This window comes from Propithecus coquereli, unplaced genomic scaffold (genome assembly GCF_000956105.1).
Source record: "Propithecus coquereli isolate 6110/MARCELLA unplaced genomic scaffold, Pcoq_1.0 Scaffold176, whole genome shotgun sequence".
Taxonomy (NCBI): Eukaryota; Metazoa; Chordata; class Mammalia; order Primates; family Indriidae; genus Propithecus; species Propithecus coquereli.
The window spans coordinates 4,576,674-4,603,056 of record NW_012142301.1 but is presented as its reverse complement, the minus strand read 5'-3'; the positions used below and the strand labels follow the sequence as shown (position 1 = coordinate 4,603,056).

General features: G+C 32.5%; 1 protein-coding gene across 3 annotated transcripts in view; it reads right to left on the bottom strand.

The window, feature by feature from the left end:
- DACH1 (dachshund family transcription factor 1) overlaps positions 1–26,383 on the bottom strand; it is a 419,915-nt gene that overhangs the window by 28,223 nt on the left and 365,309 nt on the right. For all 3 annotated transcript variants that reach the window (XM_012642160.1, XM_012642161.1, XM_012642159.1), the window contains 4 exons: positions 20,489–20,640; positions 12,143–12,290; positions 8,874–9,017; positions 8,337–8,405 (listed from right to left, as the gene is read on the bottom strand). In XM_012642160.1, coding sequence (XP_012497614.1) covers positions 8,337–8,405; positions 8,874–9,017; positions 12,143–12,290; positions 20,489–20,640 — 513 coding nt within the window. The remainder of the gene's footprint in view (positions 1–8,336; positions 8,406–8,873; positions 9,018–12,142; positions 12,291–20,488; positions 20,641–26,383) is intronic.

The following is a 26,383-nucleotide window of genomic DNA, read 5'->3' as shown; positions in this document are numbered from 1 at the left end:
AATGGATCTAGCAGTGATCTTTAGCACCCTCTGCTAATATCTTTCCTAATTTCCATACATCACTATTCTTTGACTATAGATCTTCAGACAGTATTCAAGCCCAACCACAAACATGTTCATGAGCAAGCCAAATTAATTCAATTTTTCCATTTTATCTATGCTAATAAAACATTATATATCCTATTAAAAATGCTCTGTTTCAACACTTAATAGCAATTTAGTTGCATGGTGTCCACTTTTCTCTCTTTAAACTTCCAATTGCAATCCATTATCCCTGATATTCCTAGATAAAAGTAATTTCTATATCTCCTAAACTCTCATAGAGACAGCCCCTTATTATATTATTTTTACTAGAAAAAAATGATGTCAAATATATTACAAACTAAGCCAAATCACTTTGCCTTAATTTACTTTGCCTAATCGAAATATCACAAAACCTCATGAAATGTCACAACTCAACACAGACATAGTATAACATTAGTGCTTTTTTCCCCCATAAAAATCAGGAGTTTAGGACATTAGCTCTATGGAAATAATACGCTAAAATAATTCTATGTGATGAATAATTATAGCGAGTTATATTTTTTAACTCTTTTGAGCAGCTTCATACTTAACAATGCACACTATTTCTATTTCATGTGTAATTAGTTTAAATTATATTTTATTTTTTAATTTTTATTTCAGCATATTATGGGGGTACAAATGTTTAGGTTATGTATAATTTAAATTATGTAAGAAGACATTCCAACAAAAACCTGAAAGAGGCCCTCAGCATTTGGAGTTTAAACATATCCACTTACACTCAAAAACAAGATTTACTTTTTTGTATATTTTTAAAAGAATAAAAATGTTTATATTGAAATTATGAGAAAATATATTCTAAAATTTTATAAAATATTAAAATTTATAAATATCCCTGAAACTTCCTATTTAATATTAATAACTGTCCAGTTAAATGAGTAGTTAACAATGACCTATGATAACTGTAGAACAATAGCTTGTTTATTGGTTACTGCCTACAATCAATATCACCTTTTGTGCAATTTAATCAGCTGTCTTAAATTGATTAGCTGCATTGAAATGCTGCCAAACACCAGAAACCAGTGCCAAGAGACTAGAAGCAAATTCATTATTGTTTTGTTTAGTTCATAGTAATATAGTTTTAATATTTATATTTTAAGATTGAGAATAATAGTTTAAAGTAATCCCTGTGGTAAGTGCTTATTTCTAAGTGACTAAATAGTCAATATGCAATGCTGGTAGCCCAGAAACCAGTTTTAAGTCCTGATATTTTGTTTTTTTGTTTTGTTTTTAAGAAAATCTCCCCTTCTCACTCCTCCTCCTTTTATTAATAATCTAAATAAAGACATTTTTAAATATGGAAAATTTCGTTCAGGTAACACTAAAAAGTTCTTGTAAATCTCCACCAACACTTTACTATGGGACTAATTCAAAACTGTATTATAAATACAGACCAATTTTCCAAAATAGGAAATGTAAATTATATATTAGAGCAATAATAGCTTTAGCATTTACCAGTTTCCACGCCCTATAGTAAATATGTTTACTCATAATAATAAAATTTAATATTAACAGCTAGAACTTAACTGTGTACATACTTTTGCCCAGTATGTGCTAAGTGCTTTACATGGATTATTTTATTTAATCTTCACAACGACTCTCTGAGGTTAAGCTATTGCTAAATGTAAAACAAAAAAAGAAAGGGGGGGAGAGATTACAGTCTAGACCCAACTTCTAGCATTTCTTAACTTCTAGATTCTATAGAGGTGCTCACAGAACCCCACTCTCACACTAAACTGAAAGGTCTGTTTTTAAGTATTAGAAATAGAATTCTGAATAAAACAATTGAATGACAATGGAATTCGAATGATGTGATAACTTTCATAAAGATCTTAAAAGCGGTAAGTTTAAGTAAGGTTCAGTTCAGTCTTGTTAAAACATTGATCCCCAACTTTTTTGGCCCAAAGACCTGTTTCATGGAAGACAATTTTTCCACAGACGAGGGTGGGGCTTGGGCGGTGTTTGGAGGCAGAGCTCAGGCGGTGATGCGGGGGATGGGGAGCAACTGTAAACACAGATGAAGCTTCACTGGCTCACCTGCCACTCACCTCCTGCTGTGTGCTCAGTTCCTAACAGGCCTGGGGGGTTTGGGGACAGCAGCCTCAAAATATGAAAGTCTTGGGATACCATCTAGCAACTTCTATTTAAATACATACTTCAAAAGAAACAAAGAGGCTCTCCAAGAGTCATATACTAAATCAAAATTGGATTTGTTTATGATGTTTTAATTTTTTATTAGTTAGTTATTTGCTAATTGTAGAGCTGTAGATGAATCTTTTCTCTAAATATGATTAATTTCTTAACTTTTTACATTACCACTTTATTTTCTTTGCTCAGAGTAAGGTTTTCTCCAGTCTGTCTGGAAGTGTCTACAAATATAGTATAGGCATAATGGCTGATAAAAAAAGTAAAGAACAGGAAAAGAGACAGTTTTCCAATTGTATATCATTCCCTGGTAGTAGACTGTTTAGGACCTTTCAGTCATTAACACACAATGTGCTAACTATCATGGGTAACATGGCTACCAGTGGTTATCCTGTAAGAGAGACATGAAAGTACAGGCAGCAAGGAATGGTGGAGGAAACAAGGGCTTTGAGGTTATGAATCTGGATTCAAATTCCAGCAACCCCACTAACTAGTAGTGTGTCTGTGAGAAAGTTAATTGGCCACTCAAAGCTCAGGTTACCTCTCCTTTAAATTATAATATACAGAAAAGGCTCAGTTTCAGTTCCCAATCCATCACATTGTTTTAAAAGGTAAATACTTCCACCCATTATTAACGTATCTAAGTCTAAATGAAAAAAATGTATTACTAGGAAATTCATTAAGTGGTTGAACATTTGATTTAATAATAAAGCTTGATCAAAGATATAAATCCCCTTCCTAAGAATGACATGAAGTATGATGCTTTAAGCTATAAGTTACTAAAGAAATAATAATAGTAGTCACATATTTTAAAGGAGCAAAGAGGGCATAATTTAACAATCCTAATCTAAAAGCAATCAGGAAGAACATAAGGCAATGTGGAAAGCAGCTTTACTATACTATGGTCCCAATACCAACAAACTCTTCGTGTTGCTTTTAACAAGTCATCTACCCCCACCAAACCTCTATTTCCTCTTTTGCACAACAAAGAGATTTAATATATCTTAAAGTCATCTCCCAGTGCTAAGGCAGTAACATCCTAAAACCGTGCTTGGCATAGCATCAACATTGAATAAATATTTGTTAAATAATGGATAATTTTAAAATTCAGCATGTATCTCCAAATATCCAGAAAGCAGAAAAAGGATATTTTTAAATTGGAAAAAAGAAGATTGTTAATGTGAAGGCAAGTCTTTTATGTCTTTTTATTGGAAGAATATTTGCTTTTCTATGATCTGAGATCAGTCAAAAAAGAATAAAAAGCCTAACGGTTTTGATTGTGGCCATTGGATGTAAATAAAAGAGATGTACTTGCAACTGAAGTCAAGATTTTGCAAGCAGAACTTGCAGATATTCTAAGATGTCAGAGGAACTATGGTCCATGTCCCCACCATTTGATTTTTTTGTTTAAGAGGACAGGATTTTACTTAAAAAGGAAAAACAAAAAACTACCATTTTGAAAATGAACTTTCAAAACTTTTTGGAAATTTTACAAAAGACATAGATGGAACAGCAATATCTATGATTTGTCCATGTTATAATTCATGTCTATATATTGATCACCTAAACAATTTTACCATTTGCAATTATAATAAGTAAACCAGAAAAGAAGCACAAGGTTAATGTGTATTAAACAAAACAAGAAAGTGCTGGTTAGGAAATGTGATTGTGGTATATTAAATTAAATATGAATTTTAAATGGAAAGTTGGATGTGAGTATTTATAGAATCCAAATCTTAGGTCAAACATGCACAGAAGAAAATCAAATAAGAAATGCACACAAAGAAGCATAAACATATACTGTTAATTCAGCTACAGACATGGACATTAATTATGCCAGGATTCGTAATTCTGACTTTCCTTGACAGAATCATGTCACCCTTTATTTCCTCCTGTCAGTGTCTCTAACCAAAGTCTGAGAAATGTCAGAACGATAAGGATCTTCATAGCCACAAGATCTAATATACGTCCTACTTTATCAATGGCTAATTCATTCCTCCAGAGAATACATAGTGGCACCACTATGTGCCAAACACTATGCCAGACAATAGGGCACAGTAGTGAACCAATAGGCATGGTTCATGCTCTGTTCTGTGCAGAGAAGAAAAGGCATTGGACAAGGAACTATTAATACATATATACAGTATGTTCCTGTGGAGAAATAAAAGGTGTGATAAGAATCTCTAAGAGGCCAAACTAGTTGGGAGTGGGGGAGGTGCCACAGGGGCAGAGTGAGGGGTCTGGGAAGTGTTCCTCGAGGTAGTAACTTCTAAGCTGGGCCTTAAAGAGTGGGTAGGTAAAGGCAAGGATGAGAGAAACATGTCCCTGGTAAGTGAGGACAGAAGTAAAACTTTCAGGAAACAAGAACAAAAAGCTTCCAGTGTGATATGCGCACAGAGATTGCAGAGAAAGAGTTGCCACTGGATGTAGAGGGAGAGGGAGTGAGGAGGCAATCGTCGAGCTACACTCTTCCTTCATTATACAGGAAGGAGGATACTGGATTGGATGAATGAGGGTCCCACAGGGAAGGGACACTGGAGGAAGACAGGTTTGTGGAGAAGAAGAGGAAACTTTCAGGTTTGTGCATTGAACTTTGAGGGCTCTGTAAGACAATCAAATAAAAAGTTGGACATTATTATCTGCAGCTCCTAAGAGATGTCTGAATGGGTTGGAGATATATCTTTACAAATATTGAAAATATATAGGTTAAAGAAAACATTTAAGTAAATGCCAATGCCTAAGGAGAGAGAATGCAACAAGACTAGGACTTAACTGAACAAAGCCATCATATAATAGATTTGGCTACATAAAGTGTGTGTGTGTGTGTGTGTGTGTGTGTGTGTGCGCGTGTTCACGCATGTGCGGCTTTATATGTGTAGAGACAAAAGGGGTTTTGAAGGATATTTATTGACTAGCACACAAAACTCCTCAATGAGTGTTTATATAAACTCTGCTTAGTCTACATATTCAAAAAATCTTAGAAAAAGCTTCAAAGTAGGATAAATTTTTCAAACTCCAAAACAAATCATGACATATAAATCTGTAAGACTTACGGCATAAGAGAGTTAATGGCCATATAATTCAATTCCTGAAACAAGGTTTTTTTTAAAATATCTGGATGTTTATTCTGTATTCATAGAATCTCCTCCAAGGTCATGAATTCTGAGTTAGTTAGTAGAAATATCAGCAATGAAAAATTTATCCCTGTGTACTATGAGCTGATTTACCTTATCAAGAAACGTAAATTATTTAGGGGCTCTTTCCTCAGAAATATTTTCTAAACTGCTTTCTGGTTTCCTCTTTCCCACCTCTGTAGTTTTATGGAAATGGTGATACAAAATGCCAATGAGGCAAAATTTAGTTTAACCTAAGGTGCCTATTTAGGGGTAATTACTTGGCACTTAAGCAATATTTAAGTGCCCAACTTCTAGGTGACTAACTCTCGGGCCATGTGTGGCATTTATGTATTGTCACAATGTTAAAAGTAAATAAATAAATACACGACATCCATAAAAAATTGTGGGCTTATTTTGTCTTTTTCAATAAGTTGAGTTTATTTTGGAATAGAAAATAATTTCAATTATGGCTGGCTTAGGAGCAAGAATGTCATACACCTGGGCTTGGGGACACTGGGAGAGAGAGGGCCAGGGAAGCAAGAGGCTCTGTGTGTTTGTCATTCTTGAATTGTGAAGCAGCACACGCTCAGGGCTCCCAAAATGCATGACAGAGATCATTTCACAAATTAGTAATGAGTTCCGGTTCTTTCTTTTTTGCCTTTCCCATTCTTGTGATTAGACAACATTTAATTAAGTACAGTCTTCCTTTGATTTCTTCTGTTCACCGTTAATTGTGTTCTGTTAGCTTCCAAATGTATTAATTTAGTCTTAGTTTATAAAAAATAATTCATAGGGCTAAATAAGCTAATTTAATGGGGTTAGAGTAGCAAAAGACGACCTCTTTGCTTTGTTTTAAAAGTCATGAAATAGTCCAACTGCTGGTGAAATACCTTCTCAGCTACTAAAAAGGAAACATTTATCCACAGTGCTTTTTTAAAATTATGTTTGGGGACAACCCATATTGTCTAATATATATCACAAATAGGAGTAAAATGCTTTATTGAAAACTGTGCATTTTGATAATACAATTGACTGGCTGAATGAATGGATGAAGTGAATACAGATTTCATATTACAAATTAAAGCAAAAATAACCCCATGATAATTTATATTTTGCTTTAAATTACTATGGATAATTGTTGCACAAATGTTTTGTTTCCCTAATCGTGAAGTTGTTTGGGTAGGTTTACAGTGTTCCTCAACTGATAGCATTCTAGATACCAAAAAGAAGGTGCTTTGTGATTAAAACTTTTCTTCAGAATAAGCAAATCACAATGGAAATTGAGAGTTGTCAATATTTCAATCTCATACAGCAAGGCCTTATCCATATTAAAGTGTATACTTGAATATACGTGAATTTTATAGATTCAAACAAAAATAACCATAACCTTATTAATGTCCAAAATGTTGCTGACAGCAAACTCATTATGTCAACTATAAAAAAAAGTTCAATCATTTTTAATCACTTCTTAATATTAACAATAAATCTCTCATTTATATATAGGACTATATTGCCTATAATGTTTTCTAGATTGAGTTTGGACCACCTTGAAGAGTCTGTGTATACCAGATAATTTATATATCACATCAACCTAGGGGCTCACGTGCTTTCTTAGAACATTTCAACTTTATCTAAGTTAGCGCATGAGTAGTCCCGTTTGTATATGAGTAGCATATACAAACGGGCACCGACATTTACATTTGCCTTATTGAGGCTATCGTTCCTGATGAAGTGGACTCGTTTTTGTTAACAGTAATTTGTTAACATCTGTATACAGTTCTTATAAGATGCAATAGAATTCTTATAATTTTGGTGATATTATACCTGCAAACACACACATATCTAATTGTGCTGAAATCCGTAATGTTCTAAAACTTAAGATCTTTTCTCCATCTACAATTGCATTAATCTTGTATACCCAAGGAGATGTCTCACATTAACATATGGTTCAAGTTTTAGGATTTAAAAACTAATTGTAATGGCCTCAGGTAAAATAAATATACACAAAAAAATGTAACACTCTTGCCCCAGGAATGTTACTTCAAGTTTCTGATGATCACTTATTGTACATGTGATGCTTTACTAAAGTATGTTTCCTTTACACTAAGCCAAGAATGACACTTTTGCAGCTGATTAAGTAACACAATTAATGTCATACAATATCCTAAAAATGATTGAGCTTAAAATGCAAAATAAAAGCAATTGGGAGGATTATGGCAGTTAATCGTTTTAGGTTTCCCTTTGAAGAATCATCTTCATTTAACAGAAAACAAATGCTCTTTTTACTGTTTAGTATTCTTGTTGTTTTGTTGAGTTTGTTGTCCAGAATAGATGTTTGACTATAAATGCTACCTTCTGATTTTATTCTTTCCTAATAGTGTGGTCTCAGCAGCATACATATTTAGCTCCTCTGAGTGTTTAAAACAACTCCCTTTGGTATTCTATATATGATTTTGCTCAGCAGATTTGTATTATTAAAAAGTATATAATGGCATACAGAACATTTGGAAAATCCACATAGGAACTAAACAATCCTATTTATTGTTAACATTCAACTAGTCCATTTTGCATGTGCCTTGCAGTAACTGTCATAAAAATGAGTAGTTAGACATTTTTAAATTGTAAGGACTATCTATTTGATTAACCCACGATTTTATTTATGTAGCATAGAACTTATAAACCCTTCCTGCATTAGATTGGGCTTCAAACATTCAATAAAACACATTTACTGTGTCCAAGATTAAATCATACATTGTTTAAAATTAATTATTCCTTTTTAATTGCATTGTATAAACAGAAATGACCTGTTAATTTAAAGAAAATCTATCAGCACAAAATGAATTCACTCATATAAACAAGCAAGATGAACTTGACCTTGTTTGAACTTGTTTTGATGTGGCCCAGATGGTAGGCTACATGCTTGAATAGCAGGCTAAAGCTAAGGAAAAACTCATATAGCAAGATCTAGATTTATAGCCTTCTGCAAATTCCTACCTTGTATTGTCCTTTCAGCATCTGTTCTGCCGCCACTGCGGTCAGCTTCTATCTCTGGGGTCAGAGAGTCTAAAAGCACAGAAAGGTAAGAGTGACACATATTTCATTTGATTCCTATTGTCCTTTAAAAAAAAGGGCAACCTATTACCTTGCTGCTGAATTAACATTACAGAAATCTTTGTCATCTTTTAAAGGTTGAACAAAAACCATAACCATAAAATTTGGGGGAAGATTTGAATAGATAAGTAATGCAACATTGTTCATAAAATAGGACAAGGGGTAGAAGGCTTTCAGATTAATATTTTATCATGTTGTTAAATAGAGAAACAATGCTAGGTCCCATATTCTGGAGTTAAGAAACAAAACGGTGGAAGCACCTATGAAATAAGGCGTTTCTCCAACACATTCTTTCCACCATGCTTTCAGTTACAAGCATAGTTGAATGAGTCACAAGACGTGGAAATATACAAAACCACAAACACATGTCTAAATTGTCCTTTGAATATTAAAAGTGAAAGTTAGTCATGGATAACTTACCATTCAAGACCCTGAGACTATCTGTTGAAGCTGCCTGTTTTAGCGTCTGTTCTGCTTGCTCACGCCGTTTTGTCTCAAATTCAAGCGCTTCCTGCAATTTTCTCTTTGCCTTCTTCTCCTTCTTTAGCCTCTTTTGAACTATGGCTAGGAAAGAGTGTATGTACATGATTATCGTTTTTTTTTAAATTTTTGCAATGCTGCTAATTTACAATTGGTCTATGTTTTTTGTATTATTCATTTGGTTTTCCCGTTGGATTGAGTCAACCTACAAAGAGGAAGTTCGAAAAAAAATCCACCTCTACCTAAAATAATTCTCAGTAAAACATCCAAGGAGGCCGATTTTTTATTTTAGCCTTGAACTATTACATTACAAGAATCACTTCAATTGTCATATGTAAAGATAAATTTAATGGGAAACTAATTTTAGTAAATATTTGTATTCACTGCTAAAGGAAGCTTGATTAAATGAATTTTGTGGCTTAGTTCTCTGTCCTTGAATCAGAATAATGCCGAGTCATTTGAACAGGCAAACCTTTATAAGTGTGCCTTCTATCTTCTTATGGGATACCCATTTTGAGTAGCAAATGGAGCATTTCTACTACAAATGCTTTAGAAAAGAAAGCTAAACCAACTCCGTTTTAAATAATTCTTTCTTAAAATTTTAGAAGATGCAATAAATATTTTTCACATTTTAGGAGCAAAATACTCTTAGTTATTGTTAACATATATAAGTAGACATGTTTTTGTTTGGATGAAGTTATCATTTTCTGAGATAATTTCTTCACAGCACACATAGAGCACTATAAAATATTTCAAGAAATGTATTATACTTTCACTCTGCAGAAATCTGGTGGAGTATAAAATTTTACTGCTAATAATAATGTGCTACCTATAAAAATCATGGGTTCTTTATGTAAAATAGTAGATTACAATACAAAAAGTCAATTATAAAATACTTCTCTCCTACTGGATAATTTGAATTTTTGTATATAACATATAATCAAGAAATGATAGCTAATAAATGTTCTTCCCAAAATGTATTTTAACTATATTTTCAGTATGATAATTGTTTAAACTTTTACTCCATGTATATGTCAACTAATAGATATATGAGAAGCATATATGTGTTTTTCTTCAAAATCATTTTTTTGATAGTTGATAAACATTATGGATGTCAATGGTATAGAATCAGTATGAGAAAATTCTTCTGTTTGTCATAAAAAGTAATCATTCCAAGTTTATTACCTGATTTCTTACTATAGATGAAGAGCAACAACACATTTATTTAATGCAATTTTAGTCAAATGTAAGGTAAGGTAATAATGCTCCAAGTAACTATTTTAGTTTTAATTTCTAATTTTCACATATCCTGTTTTTATTACTATTATTATTATTTTTAAGATGGCTGCCCATTAACATGTTAAGTTTATTGTTGCTATGTCATGTATTTTTTAAAAATTTGTTTTTTAACCCAAAGGATGGACATATTTGAAACTCGGACTTGGGCGGGGGGGGCAAGGGCAACATACGTAACCTAAACATCTGTACCCCCATAATATGCTGGAATAAAAAAAATTTGTTTTTTAAACAAAATGTACATTGGCTACAATCTTATATGAAAAGTAATTAAAACTGATTTCAAATAAATGCTCATTTGCTTTATTTAACAGAGGAAAATCATATGCTTACCTTAACAAAGTTATTTGCCTTCTATTTCCCTTTCCAAAGATGGTTATTTATAAGTCTCTTTGAAAAGAAACAGTAATTTCTGAAATATTTATTTCGAATGCACACTATTGTGGCTCTAAGGGCTCAATACCTGGTGTATTGCCATTGACCTCTCACTGTTTCTTCCTATGTGATTGAACCAAATGGGATTGCTATGTTCTCTCTTCAGAGTAATACATTGCGTCAATAGACACATTCATAATATGTAAGTATTGATAGTTATTACCTTTAATTTATTGTTCATAATTAATTAAATGGGAAGTTCATGGTGTGATCTGTGAAAGTTTTGCCCTCTAGTGGTTAAATAAAACAGAATGTAAATCTTCCCAAGAAGATGAAACCAAAAAAATTCTGAAGGTCTCTCAAGTAACCAAAGGGTTACTTAAGGAAATCAAAGGCTTGCCTTTAAGTCTTTTAAAAGAGACTTAAACAAAATCAAGACATGGCTATCTCATGGAAGATGGTTTCACAGATTGAACTCTTTGACCAAACTTCCTTGTTCGCTTATCAATGTTTATCTTGTTTTGAGTATTTGTTAACACCTAAATCTATGTGAAGCCACATAATTTTTATAACTGTGATATACATCTGGGGTGACACCTTCCCAAATTGACCTTATCCCAGGAACTCACTAACTGTCGCTTCATAATAACTAATAAAACAACCTGGTAAACCCTGATAGTTTTAAAAGCAAAATAGAAACAATGCTTTTTTATTGACCATATTAAACACATAAAAGGAGAATATTTATATTGAATACTTATTAAATGAGATAAAAGGAGAACCACCCACTTTCTAGAATATTTAGGAAAATCTTATAGTTGAGGCAAAGGGGGAGTTGGTTATAAAGAAGATGCTCTTCAAATTCATACATAAAATGAACATTTAAATATAAATGACCTTCAGAATTATCGATAGATGCATTGTACAGTGTGTTAAAAGAAGCAATTCACATATCAATAATATCATTATTTTTAATCAGTTAGAACTTATATCAGCTTCTACTCTGTGTACTTGACATTGTTAGATGAAAATAAGACATTCAGAATGAAAATTATACAAACACTTAACTTTGGTCATTTTTTTCAGGTATTCATCAGTCTTCAATTTCAGTTGACAAATATGTTACTAAACCCGCTCTGCTTGAATAATCAGTATTTTCTATTTTAGCTTTATAATTTTAACTCAAGTTTTTCAAAGGACAGTTGTGAAAGAACATAAAACTTTTCTTCACGGTTGTCATCAGAGCTCATTCTTATCTTAAAGGTCATGAATCTGTTAAACTCTATGAGCAATAAAAATCATATAATTACTAATATAATGGATATATTTCAATTCCCTAAGATGCGAACAAAAGAGAAAACACCTACTATGAAGATTAAGAAATATAATCAGCCCAGGATTCAAATTCTCCTCTGAACCTTAGCTACAGGTAATTTAACAAACAAAACAAAACAAAACACAGTTTCAAAGTAAATCACCAAACACAGTATCATTATGTTGAATACTTTGTATGAAGTATTAAGCTTATTTGTAAATACCTCTATTCTTTTGTTCCATAGCCAACTGCTTCTCAAGTGTTTCCCTTAGTTCTCTTTCCCTTAAAAAATCCATCTTCAGCTCTGTTTTTTCCAGTTGGACCTGTTTTTCTTGAGCTCTGGCATTATCTATGGCAACTTTCAAGAGTCCCTGTACAAAGAATGTATTCAGAATGGTAATTTTTTGGTACAAAGCACATTTCACTCTTTACTTAAAAGCATTTTTAAAAAGAATAACCCACTTATCAAATTCCTTAACTCTTATGTCTTCACTCTGGACTCACTAGGACAGATACTACAAGCAAAGCACAAAACTTCTAATTCTAATTAAACTATTTTAGGAAGACAAATATTTATGGCATGCAGGTTCAATTGCTTCTAATTAGAATATCTACAACCAAAGCTAAACAAGGACCACACATAAGTGTAACTAAAAAATAAGAACTGAAAAGAAAATTAGGCTGAAATTCTTCCACAAGTAATTATCTGACATGGATTATGCAACCTCCCATGATCGTGGCAGTACTCACCTTTCTCTCTGGAGCTCATTCTCCTGCTCCCTACCAAGATTACATTAGCCACAATGGTCTTCTTTTGGTTCCTCAATGCAACAATTTATCTCTGCCCCAGGGATTTTGCTCTTTCTGTTCCCTCCTGAATGCTTTCCCTCTAGATCTTTACCGTGGCTAACACCCTCATTTCATTTCATCTTTGTTCAAAGTCACCATTCGAGAAAGGTCTGCTCTTACCATCCTATCTGGAATAGCTCTTCAGATGTATCTTGTTACTCTTTCCTTAAAATTCTTCATAGCATTTATCATTATGTAATATTGTCACATATTTATTTGTTTACTGATTTACGTTGCATTGCCTCCACTCAAATGTAAGCTTTCTGAGCCAGGACATTTTCTCTTGTTCAGCATTATGTCCCCAGGGCCTAGAGAGTGCCTAGCATATAACAGATTTAAAAATCTCAGGAACAGAAATTATAATATGGCCATATTTTTTCTTGAGATGTATAATATATTTAAGGAATCCAAAACTTGGTGGCTTAGGAGTGCATTATTTTTTAAGAAGTCATTCAAGATAGTTCTGATAAACTGAGAATAACTTTTAGGAAACTATTTGATACCATAATAATTTAAAAGAGCATATGATGAAAACGAAGTTTATTTATTCATGCAACCGATTATGAAGATATATATATATATAATTTGACTTACTGTGTGCTTTTAAAAAATTTAGCAGTAGGTATTTTTGAGAATAAGATTATGAAAATATGTTAAACATATAAAAAGCAGTCTCCATATTTTCTCTAGTTACCAGTAAAAATCAGAGCTAAAACTTCTATTCTTTTCATTTCAGCAATACAAAATGCTATTTTGAAGTAGAAGATATTTTGTCATGGTCTGTGAATATCGGAGGCTGAAATTTTCAGTTGGAATTATAGAAGAGATGGAAGTTGATGCCATTTGTAGATGTACTCCAGGATGTGAGCGCCTCACAAGAAACAATGTGAGCATTTTGAGTCAGGAATTTCAACTCCAGCTTGACTGGTAAGTCCAGTAGAGATGTCGTCTCACTTTAGCCTACCAATGTAGCCTATGGCATTGTCATAAACCATTTTTATTCTCTTTCAGGCACATATAAATCATTTCATATTTGTTATACATGAACCTGAATTTCCTGGTTTAATTCTTGTGATATGAAACAAGTTGAAGCAGGATTTCTACGTGACAGTTTGCCCCTCCCCACTCTTTTGTTGTTTACCAGTAAAACATAGCTGCTAAGGAAACTGCCATCTTAACTCAGTTCTGCAACATTCCTGTGTATGCTTCTTCTTCATCAGGAACAAATAATTAGTAACAAATGAAAGAGATCATTACATCAAGTGCCCTTTTAGATCACCCCAATTAAAACTTTAGTTTAGCTGTATTTTAATTCTAAGATACCAAATTCTAATTTTCTGCTCTGATTGCTCTTGTTGACTTATCTTTGAAAGATATACTCTCTGTGCAATGTCTAGAGATTATTTAGCAAGATGCCAATGTTGGCACCACTTAATGTGTTGATTGGTTGTATTATTAGTAGCTGTTTAAAATAAATTACTATTAAACTATTATTGTCCTTGGCTGACAAAACACAATATTTTGGTGTTCTTTAAATATGAAACAATCATTATGAATAAACATGTTGAATAATGTTAAGCTGTAATTCTAATTGGTGTAATTTTATATTAATATTCGTTGTAAAGAATGAAGTTGCTGAGAGCATTTATGTTTACTGTTTCCTTTTGTTACAGTTGCTACTAATGTGGCTAATGGTGGTAACATTACCTATTCCTGCTGATTATGTCTGAAAAATATTAGCTTTTAGGATCCAGTACTCTCTAGGGACTACTTATAAGCTATATAAAATTAAATTTAATTTTTAGACTTTAAATCAGTGCACATCAGTAGGAGTCCAGTGTGAACAAAAATCTGTACTAGAGCCAAGCTGATGCATATGCAAAAGTATGTTACTGTCAGTGACAGCTCTGCTTCAAAAATACAGAAAACCGACTAAGTATCAATGCAGCAGAGGGCTGTGAAAAGCAATAGGAAGTAGTGTGCACAACATCTACAAATCATTAGGACACCATTTCAACCATCAATGATAATAGTACTTTCAGATTTGTGTAAGTAACTTCTGTAAATTTTCCAGGTAGATCATGTGCAAAAGGTCACACTAAATTCTGGGTCTCAGTATCTGGACATGCAGTATCCAGCAAAATGCTGTGGCAACAATATGAATTACAGTAAAGAATAAAAGGTTTAGAATATGAATTTTTCTCCCAGGAAGGGTCAGATTTCAGGACAGTGGAGTTGGATAATGACAATTCTAAAGAAACACATTTTAAGCTTACTCACTCTATGGCACAGCAATGATAAGAGATAATAGTTGATTGGCCTTAAATTTATTTTCTGTAAGTGAGGCATGATAGTTGTCATATTAATACACAAATGTTTTTGTTTCCTAAAATGATCTACTTTGTAAATTAAGTCATTTTTATCATTTTTTCAGAGAATAAGATTTTTAAGGGAAAAAATGTACTGTAATATATGTAGCAATGTTTCTACTATTTATATAGTTTAGAAAGTATAAATATGTATTTATATAAGATGATTTCAAGTAATATTAGTAAAAAAGAAACATTTCTTAATAAGCTGGATAGATCCTTGGTCCATGTTTGTATTTTATAAAAATTTATAACTGAATCAGATGAGAAGGTAAGTTCCTTGAGTATCACTGCAACTTAAAATTTATGCTCAATGAGCATAAATTGCCTCTAATAAGAGTAAAATAGCTGAAGAGAATTTTAGGCATAACCATTCTAAACAAACAGTTTTAAAGATGAAAAAACCACACATATAAAAATAACATCTATTGGATGTCGGGCGGGGGGGAAGGGGGGATGAGGGGACAGGTATATGCATACACAAAGAGTACAATGCCCACCATCCCAGGGATGGACACAATTGAAGCTCAGACTTGGGAGGGACAAGGGCATCATACATAACCTAATCATCTGTACCCCCATAATATGCTGAAATTAAAAAAAATAATAATAATAATAAAAAAATAAAGATGGAAAAACCAAGGTCCAGAAGAATCACGTGACATACTGAAAATCCCAAATAGAGAGTTGACTAAGCTTAGATCAGAATTCCCCAGATATTTAATCTTTTTAAATAATTCTTTTAATGTTTCCTTAGTTTCTTTCCAGGATGAAAAGATATAGCATTCTTTGTAACTAGAAACCTTTGTAGATTAAAAAAAAGTATACTATCAACTGACATTTTCATACAAGCTCTTGTAACAAAAGACACAGCTATATCCAGTTAAATGTTATGGTTATTGTTCTCTGAAGTATGTGTATTACAGACTTCCCATTAAAAAGTCCTTTCAGGTATAAAGCCATTTTGTGATTCATGTGATCATTGGTGGCAATATGGCAACATGGCTCTGGAATCAACCTGTCTTTATTTAAATCCATACTCCACCGCCACCGTGTGACCATACCTGCCTCCATATTCTCATATGTAAAATGACGATAACAATGAAAGCTACTGGATGGGGTTATAAATAAAAGTCAATGTAATTTTTATATAATTAGCACAGAGACAGACACATTGAGATCATTCACTATTTATTTTACTATTATCGTTAGTGTGTCTGATATACATTAATAAATATATACTTGAGGTTTTGAAGAGATTATTGCTATTCTCTTGATCACAATAAACTTTTTTTTAGAATGTTGACTATATTTTCCTGTTTTTTATGATTTCTTTTCACAAATGGTAACAGAAAAAAAGTGGAGAAGACTCATAATATATAATTATGATTAAAAATAAAAATATATAATGTAGGACCAATATATATAATCTTAGCTTCCCCATATTTTGAAGTCAACATTCTATTTTGTTGGAGTTTTTTGAAAAGTTGTCTTCTAATTATTTTGTCTAATTCTAAAATAATTAAAATTATGTATTAATAATGTAAGTGAGCAAACTTTCAATTTCTTTAAAATGAACAAACAATAAAGTAAAACTATTGGCCGTGAGATTGAAATGTAAAGAATTAAAGATAGATAATCAAAGTAGTCATGTACTGCATAATGTTTCAGACTACAATGGACTGCACATATGATGGTCCTATAAAATTCTTTTTACTGTACCTTTTCTATGTTTTGATATGTTTAGATACACAAATACTTACCATGATGTTACAATTATCTACGGTATTCAGTGTGGTAACAGGTTTGTAGCCTAGGAACAATAGGCTATACCATAGAGTCTCAGTGGGTATGAAGTTCACACAATGAGGAAATGGTTTAACACCACATTTCTCAGAAGGGAGACACATGATGGTATATTTCAGTTTTACACTTAAAGTTCTTTTTATTTCATTTCTTTCTTCAAACACAGAAGTAGAGAATACTTCTTAGATAACCATGGTTGGATTATGGCCATTTATTAGACTACAGTGAATCAATCTGGGACTGCCATTTTCAATACCCCTTATAGGCCTTCCTTGTTTGCTTAATTCCTCTGTGTAGCCAAATCATAGTACACTAGACTCCTAGTATATATCCCCTTATGGCAAATATCTTCAATGCTAACTTCATCCCTAACTAAATTTTATATTCTCTACCTTTACTTTAAATTTCCACTTTTTACTTATTTATCCATTCTTATTTTAATATTTGTAAGCCATTTTAAACTCTTATCTGTAATAAGGTAGATAAACAAATTAAATAATTTGCCCACAATCCTATGTATTACAATAGATGCTAGTTGTGATTTACGGCATAGAAGTTCAGATTGAGACTAGTGAGTAGAGTTCTCCTTTAAGATGTTCAAGTGGTATCCAATGCTCAAAGGTGGTACGACCAGTCAATTGACACTACAATTTTAGTCTCATGTAAAATCTCACAGGAAGTTAGTTCTCCATGGACATGTATGAATGAGAAACCCATAATGAAAGATTTCCCACATTGAAAAAAAAAAAAAAAATTCCATGTAGAGTAAACAAACGCAGTTCTAAAAAGCAAAAGCAGAAACTGAAATGTATACATATCCCTCACTAAAGTAAAATTATTATCCTTTACCGTAAATATCTTTATCCGCTATCACTTTTAATTTCAAAAATACACAAATGTCAAGAAAGCAGTACAGCTCAAGTAGTTAACAAAAATCTGGTGCCCAATTTTTAATGTATATTCTATAAATTTAAATGTTTAAATATAAAAATAAATTTTTATATGTAAATATAGTATTTTTCTACAGGTCTTCTTTTAAAGCACAAAGAAATAACATTTATAAAAATTTAATTTAGATAATGTTGTCATGGAGAGGAGGGACATCTATAGTAATCACTACAAATTTAAAAATTCTGAATTGTCAAATTATAGTATATCATGATGTTAAATTATTGGCTTACTAGGACAATAACACTTTAAACACATTATTTTGAAGGGTTTTTTTGGTCACTGATTTTAATAAAACATAACATATCTTCAAAGGAAATATGGAGCTTTAAACTTACTATACAAAAAGTATGTTACCATTTTGACAGAAGGCAGAGAACCCCATTATATATAATTGAAACTGCAAAGGAAATTGAGGTAGGCAGAATGCAATTACCTAAATTAGAATTTGGACAGCAAACACATTTATACTATATGTCTAATAATCTAGGGTCATTATTATTTAAACATTCCATACTATTCCTAGGATATTACTATAACTCAATAAATGTGGCAATACTAAAAGCGCTAGCATCTACCACATTTTGTAAAATGATGTGAAATCATTATGGCCATAAATGTGTGTAGGGGTGTGTGTGTGTGTGTGTGTGTGAGTGTGTGTGTGTGTGTGTGTGTGTATTTATCTATGCATGGAACACAGTAATATTTTTAATCTTTGTTTTGCATATATGCACATGTGTGCATGTATATATACATTTACATTAAATATATTCATATAAATATATAATAACTGCATCTATATACAAACATACATATATGTAAGATTGAAGTGCACAAGCTTAATTTATTTTTAATGAAGAATTCATATTATAGGTGTTCTAACTTTATCAGACCCGGATCCCCATAATTTGAGACTAGATATAATTTGTTTTTTCTTGACTATCATCCTGTCATTAACTATTGCCAAAATATATCTTCAAAGCATGTGGTTGGAAAGGAGAGACTATTAAATCCAAACCACTTTTAATAAATAAAGTATTTGTCCAAAACCTGTATGTTTTAAAACTAAAATTTTCTTTTCTTTCCTTTTTTTTGGTAAGAATTACACTTTGAAGTGATGTGGATAACATAGTCTGAATATTTCTGGATTAAAGTGGCTGGATGAATACTCCCAAACTGACAGTATTTGACTTTTTGATGTGGTGGTCACTTACAAGCCAGAGTCCCTGTGTACAACATACTCTTCAGATGAGCAAGCTAGTTTGCACTGGTGAATCTCAGGAATGTTTTCTTTGCTGCAACTGAAATTAAATTCTCGCTGGCCTAAAGAGCTTTTCCTTTGCTTCATAAGGAGCTGTATACATAAGAAAATGAATTGTTCCCTTACTTTTCAGAACTTAAATTCAGAAATATTAACAAGTATTTTCTGAAAGCACTGGATTTGACAAGGAGAAATTCACTAAAATCTCTACCTCATAGAAAACAATAACAAGGGTGAAAATTAGGGGGAAAAAGTCTAATGTTTATTCTAAAATATAATCAACTATTTGGCCATGATTAAATTTAGGCAGGATTGATGATTTATTTCAATTACTGAGATATAAAACCTTAAACCTTAAAGTTGAATACAGTTTTGGAGACTCTAATTACATTAGTATTAAAAATGCCATATTAATAGATGAGAAGATATGTTACATTAAAGGCCTTCTGTTATGTCCTTGGAGAGGTAAATAAAATTAATTACATTCCCACTGGGAGAAAGTTTAATGTGATAGGATATGTGTACAGAAAAATGTCACTGAGGATGAAGTGTTAGAGTAAAAATTTTTTTAAAAAAAGCATCTGCAAGCCTGTGCCTACTACTTACTAGTTATTCCAAATATGGAGAAGTAGATGACAAAAATCTCCATCTGGGGTCCACATGATCACTTCATGTGTGGGCAAGAAAATCATGCTTTCTTCTATCCCAAACACTCTTACTATCTTGGCTCCATGCTCTATGTTATTGTTAACTGTAAGTATTTTTGATTCATAATGTACTGTATGTAAAATATACATCCTGAAGGCCACATAGGAAATTCATGGAAAGCTTGCTTTGGCTTTTTGAAGTCTATTCTTTGAAGCAACCCTATTAATTGAAACGGACTTATTTATGAAAGAAGGGATTTTTTTTATTCTTCTATATTAGACATATTTTAAATGACTAAACATACCATTTCCTCACTGTAAGGCCAGCAGTTTACAAATAAATAAATATGTACTAGAACTCATGTGCTGTCGCTTAGTAAATCAGACAAACTTAAACAGTTAAATTCCTCCGATTAGTCGGCAATAAAGAGAGTGTTTAGGCAGAATGATTTTAAAATGCCCATGTCATATTCGTCTAAGTTTTTATTATGGCTTAATATACATATTTGAATGTTTCTAAATCAATTCAATCAGTGTGGCAAGTTTAAAATCTAAATTGCTTGAAAAAGTTTAATACCATGGTTCAGTCAATCTAATGAATGGATTAAGTTGGAACAGTATGAACTTTGGAAAAAAATCTACTACAGGCTGTTCCATGTTTCTTTTTTTAAGATTGTCAAAAGGCCTACCTGTATGTTAGTCAGAAGCGTCTCTATGGAAGACAATCCATCAGGAAACAGAAAAGGAGATGGAAAACCTGGAGGCAGTGGTTGTCCATGCCCAGTTAGAGAAAGTTTGTCAAGGCTGTCTCTTGCGGTTGGTGTAGAAAGCGGGGTCTCATCTGTATGTGATTGAAACAAAAATATAGAACAAGTTACGCTTGTCTGTTTTTATTAGACCTCAGTAATGGCTTCCCTAGTGGTTTCCAGAACATTTATTGCAAATTGGTTCCTGCTATCAGGAGAAAATGCTTTCTGCTGAATTTTCTTTAATGAAAAAGCTGTGGAGATACAAGAAGATAACATTAATGAGTAACTTTATAAGCCTTTTAAATGCAGTCTCTAATGAGACTGAGTTTACAGTGCCATAGAATCTTTTTAAAACAAATATTATCTCATATATAGTTGTGATAATATATTCAGGCTGACTTTATGGGCACCTTCCCAATTATCTCATTTTAGTTTGTTCTGTTTGGATTGACCATAGAATATTTTTAAAGCTTCATATACGAGAAAGCCTTTGTATATTATGATGTTTCTCAATTAACCCTTTCTTTTTATCAATAATTTTTTCAAATATATTATCATGGAATTTACAAAAGAATGCACAATTAAAATTTTCATTTCACACTTAAAATGAAAAACCAGAATCCAAATATATTTTTCCATTTTAATGAAATTGTTCATTTTCATTAAAATTAAGATCTATTTCTTTTCTACTTGGAAATCTTTTACCTTCATATTGAAAAACTATAGCCTTTATACATAAAAAGGGGGTCTAAAGAATGAGTGGTAAAATACAACTTCCCTAACAATATTTAGAAAATCAAATTAAAAGCCCTCTAAGATAGTCTATTTTTTAATTGAATATTCTTCAACACTTTAAGCAATTTAGAGTAATGCCCAAAGACAGATACTTTTCACTCTCACAGTAAAATCTTTTTATTCAGTTCCCTATCATGTAACCATTTTACAGTTCCATTTAAGATAGATACAAGTTATGGCTTATTTTAGTTTATTATAACCACAGGAAAAAAATTATATTCATGGCAGGATCCTCGATTTTATAAATATTTTCATATTTCACCCCAGGAAAATTAATCAGAACAATGTATTTGCACAGTCCTGATAGTATCTCTCAATTTTGCAAGTGACTAAAATCTTCAGCACACTTGCCTTATGCTTATAATTTGATTTCACTGTTCTCCTCCATCATTCTTTTATTTTTCATTACAACACCTAACCACGCAACACGTTTTCCAATTACCTCTCTCTGGGGCAGAAATATTGTAGAAGCTGCCACACTTCCCTGTCCCTCACTAACGTCAGAACAAGTTAAATTCATCTCCCTCACCTTTCTCCATTTCTAGTTCATGAACCAAAAGGGAAGAAAGGTTGGGGAGGGAAGTAACAGACATAAGGCCTCCCTCCTGTTAACTGCACTCCTCTCACACTCACTCACTCACTCCTCTGCACTTTCTCCCTCTACTCCCTCTTCTGTTAACTTACTGAGACAGACGATCTGAGGCAGCAGGTAACAGAAGAAGAAACAGAGTAAGCAACTAAAGTAGGACTCATGGTGTTATTTTATTTTATTTTATTTTTACATACTTGTCACCAGGGTTAAAGAAAGACTGCCGTGCAAGGGTAGAACTACTACATGGCTAATGTGAGCAAGGTGATTGTGGACACCATTTACCTAGCTGTCATAAATTACTCCTCCAAACCAAGGCTGCTGGTGTTTTCTCATAATAGCTCTGAAAAGGCACTTGTTAAACATCTCTGTGCATGTGAAATAGTTTAAGAATGGAGAGCAGTATTTTTCGATCAGCATCACCTTAGCTGTCACATGCTAAAGAAAATGTGGCTTAATAGATCATGGGGATAATAATTGCTTGTCTCTTGAAGAAAGGCATAGAACCAGATGACCACCTGAGGTTGCTTTCAGCTTTAGAATGTATGATGCCACAATTATTAAAGACTGTTCAAGAAAATAAAGAATCATATGTATGTATGCACATATACACACATTTGATTATAAATTCCATCATCCCCATGATTATTTGATTTAAGTTCAGTCCATTTAGGCTTGACTATATTTGGCTGTTGTGTGAATTAAATCATTAAATCACTCATGATGCATACATTTATATAGCCAATATTTACTTAACATAAACAATGTGCTAGACACTGGAGACAGAATGCTAAAAACACAATAATAGCCTCAACAAGCCTGTGTAGACTAGAATGACTGTTTCCAGTTGTTTAATAGCTAATTTCTATAGTTAGCAGAACATTTTGCCTTTCATCATTATTTCTTCAGATACTCCATTTATCCCAGTATAGAATTAAATTGCTCTGTATATATGTTTAAGTGTGTGTAGGTGTGGGTGCACACGCGCGTGTGTGTGTATGTGTAAATATGTATTTCCTGCAGTTGCTTCAATGGAATTCTCATCTTGGTCCCCCTAGTTCCAGATGTATGAGAATAGATTATCATTTGTTACAAACTTATCTAATTGAATTCATTCATTTATCATTTTACCTAGTGGAGATACTACATGAGACACTTTAACTCAATACATAGGTAAGAAGCAATCAAATTTAGGACAGAATGATTGCTTAATATATGAAAAAAAAAAGGATGATTTTTGAGATCTGTACACATTTTTAAAAAAAGACAAACTAATCAAAGATCAAACAAACAAACAAAAATATTCCTTTGGGGCCTCAAAACCCTATTAGCAGAGAAAAAGTTGTCATCTTGTGGCAATTAACAATATAGAAAGCCTCATTTAGTTCTCCCTACAAGGATTGTAAAATTGGGAACATGGTTCTTCCTTTTGAAATAAAAGTGACCTTTGATACCCTAAATGTACCAAGAAGATTAAAGCAAAAGTGTGAGAGGCTAGACAATGTGGAAGAGAGTTTTGACATCACAGAATCTCCACTGACTTCAAAGAGTAAATGGCGATGAAGCACAAATTCACAAAATGCCTTATTCTAATCTGATATATCTTGACATATTTTTTAGCTTAATTTTAAAAGAAAGTTGGCTTGTCAGATGCCATGATTTTTTGATTGTTATAGCATTTGACAATGTAATCTCTGTTTTTTGTTTGTTTGTTTGTTTTAAATATTTTACTCTAAAATAATTTTAAACTTATGGAAAAGTTACAAGAATTGCTCAAGGAATTCCTACATACTTCTGTAGTATGTTAAATAGTGCCCCTCAAAATATATTAATGCAACCATGCCTAATTCCTGACACATATTATTTTTAAAAAAGGGTTTTCACAGAGGTGATTAAATTAAGGATCTTGAGAGGAAGAGACCATCCTGCTTTAGGATGGGCCCTAAATCCAATTCCATGTGTCCTTAAAAGACAATAGCAGCGGGAAATTTGGAAGAGGAAACACGCAGAAGAGGAGACGACAAAGTAAAGATGAGACAAATAGTAGAATTTTTTGATTACAGTCAAGGAATGCAAACAACCATCAGAAGCTAAATGAGACAAAGAGTGGATTTTCATTTATAGCTCCTGGAGGGAGCTCATTTCTGCTGGTTTTAGGCTTCTGGTCTTCAGAATCTTGAAAGAATAAATTTCTGTTGTTCTTAAGCCACCAAGGTTATGGTCATTTGTTATACCAGCCCTAGGAAAGTAATACAACTCCGATACACCAACTGTTTGCATCTTGTCAAGTTTGTTTTTAAAAAATTTCTCTCTCTCCCTCTCTTGTTCTGTATATTTGTTTTTGAGTGTGTGTTTGAACATTCTACCCAATTATGCTTTAAGACTTCAGTGTGTATTTACTAAGTACAAGGACATACTCCTACATAACCACAATACAAAATCAGAAAGAATAACATATGTAGAATATTATTACTAAATCAAGAGTCCACATTTCAATTTCATTATCTTTGAGATTCTTTACAGTAAATAGTTACATAATAAATATTTTCATTTCTGTGACAAGTACTTAATGAGTATTTTTATGGGCATGTAGTAGGCAGGTAGTAGTGTCTAAGGTGGCCTGTGATATATCCTATTATTTACACTGTGTCTAGTCCGTTTCCCTTGATCTAACAAATAGAACATAACAAATGTGATAAGATGTCACTTCAGAGATTCGGTTATATCTGCAACCTTATGAGAGAACTTAAGCCAGAAGAACCTAGCTAAGCTGTAACATAACAAATGTTTGTTCATTTAAGCCACTAAGTTTTAGTGGAACTTTTTACACAGCTATAGATAACTAAGACAATGTGTAACATTGTTTGAATACTTTGGGATATATAAAGAAACTTACTTGGTGTCCAGTTAGTATTAGCTACTTTGGACATGTAATGATTTCTTTCATATTTAATTTCTTCATAGAAACAATAGCTAAGCTGTAACATAACAAATGTTTGTTCATTTAAGCCACTAAGTTTTAGTGGAACTTTTTACACAGCTATAGATAACTAAGACAATGTGTAACATTGTTTGAATACTTTGGGATATATAAAGAAACTTACTTGGTGTCCAGTTAGTATTAGCTACTTTGGACATGTAACGATTTCTTTCATATTTAATTTCTTCATAGAAACAATAGTAGGTTAAATGAGACAAACAGTACCATACAAATTGGAAATTCCATATTCTGTTGTTTCTTATAAAAATTTATAAAAAATCATTTAAGTGGAGATTTCACCTATAATGATCAGATAGTAATAACATTCCAGTTTGGAATTAGCAATTCAATATGTTTTCAATTACAAATGCCAAAGAGTTAATGTATGTCTAGGTAATATTTGAAAAAGAATGAGTCACACAAACACAATTTCAGAGCAAGCTATTAATTATTTAGGCTCAGAGCTCTACTTTACAAGGATTCTTAAATTATCTTGCTTCATTTTATCAAATTAGAGAATACTTCAATAACTTATAAAACAGGCACTCCCAATACCTGGGATGGAAAATTGGGTAGCAAAGGGTGCATCTTCCAGGGACAAAATTAAACACTTTCAAGAGATACATTAACTAGGGTATTATTTTTTGAAAGAATTCCACATCTGTAGGGTCTAAGAGTTAAGCTAGTTCTCTAGACGAGTTGTTATTTTTAACAACTTGTTCCTAAAATGAGTTGTTAACTTTAGAGTGTTCTTGTACAAAGGTCATCAACTTAATGATTGTTCAACTTATTAATAAGATTTTTTTACTTTACAATGGTGTGAAATCATCACAATTTTGATGTATTTTGAACTTTGAATTTTGATTTTTTTTCTGGGCTAGTGATACATAAGATATTCAATGCTTTATTAATAAATGACCTTGGTGTTAGATGATTTTTGTCCAACTTTAGGTAGGTTAATGTAAGAGGTCTGAGCACCTTTAAGGTAGGTGAGGCTAAGCTATGATGTCCAGTAGGTGAGATGTATTAAATTCATTTTGTACTGATGATATTTTCAGCTTACAATGGGTTGATCAGGACATAACTCCATTGCAATTTAACAGACATTTGTATTTTATTCAGTTACAGAGAACTACAGTGCTTTTCTAAAGGAAAATAGAATAGCATATATTATAATCTAACAAGTAATTTCATCTTCTGATCAGAAAAGTTACTTAATATTTTAATAATTACATAAAAAATATTGGCTGGATGCAGTGGCACATGTCTATAATCCTAGCACTTTGGGAGGCCAAGGCAGGAGGATTGTTTCAGGCCAGGAATTTGAGAGCAGCCTGAGCAACATAGTGAGATCTTGTCTCTAGAAAAAAATAAAACAATTAGCCAGGCATGGTGGTGTGCACCTGTAGTCCCAGCTACTGGGAGTCTGAGGAAGGAGGATTGCTTGAGCCTGGTAGTTCGAGGTTGTAAT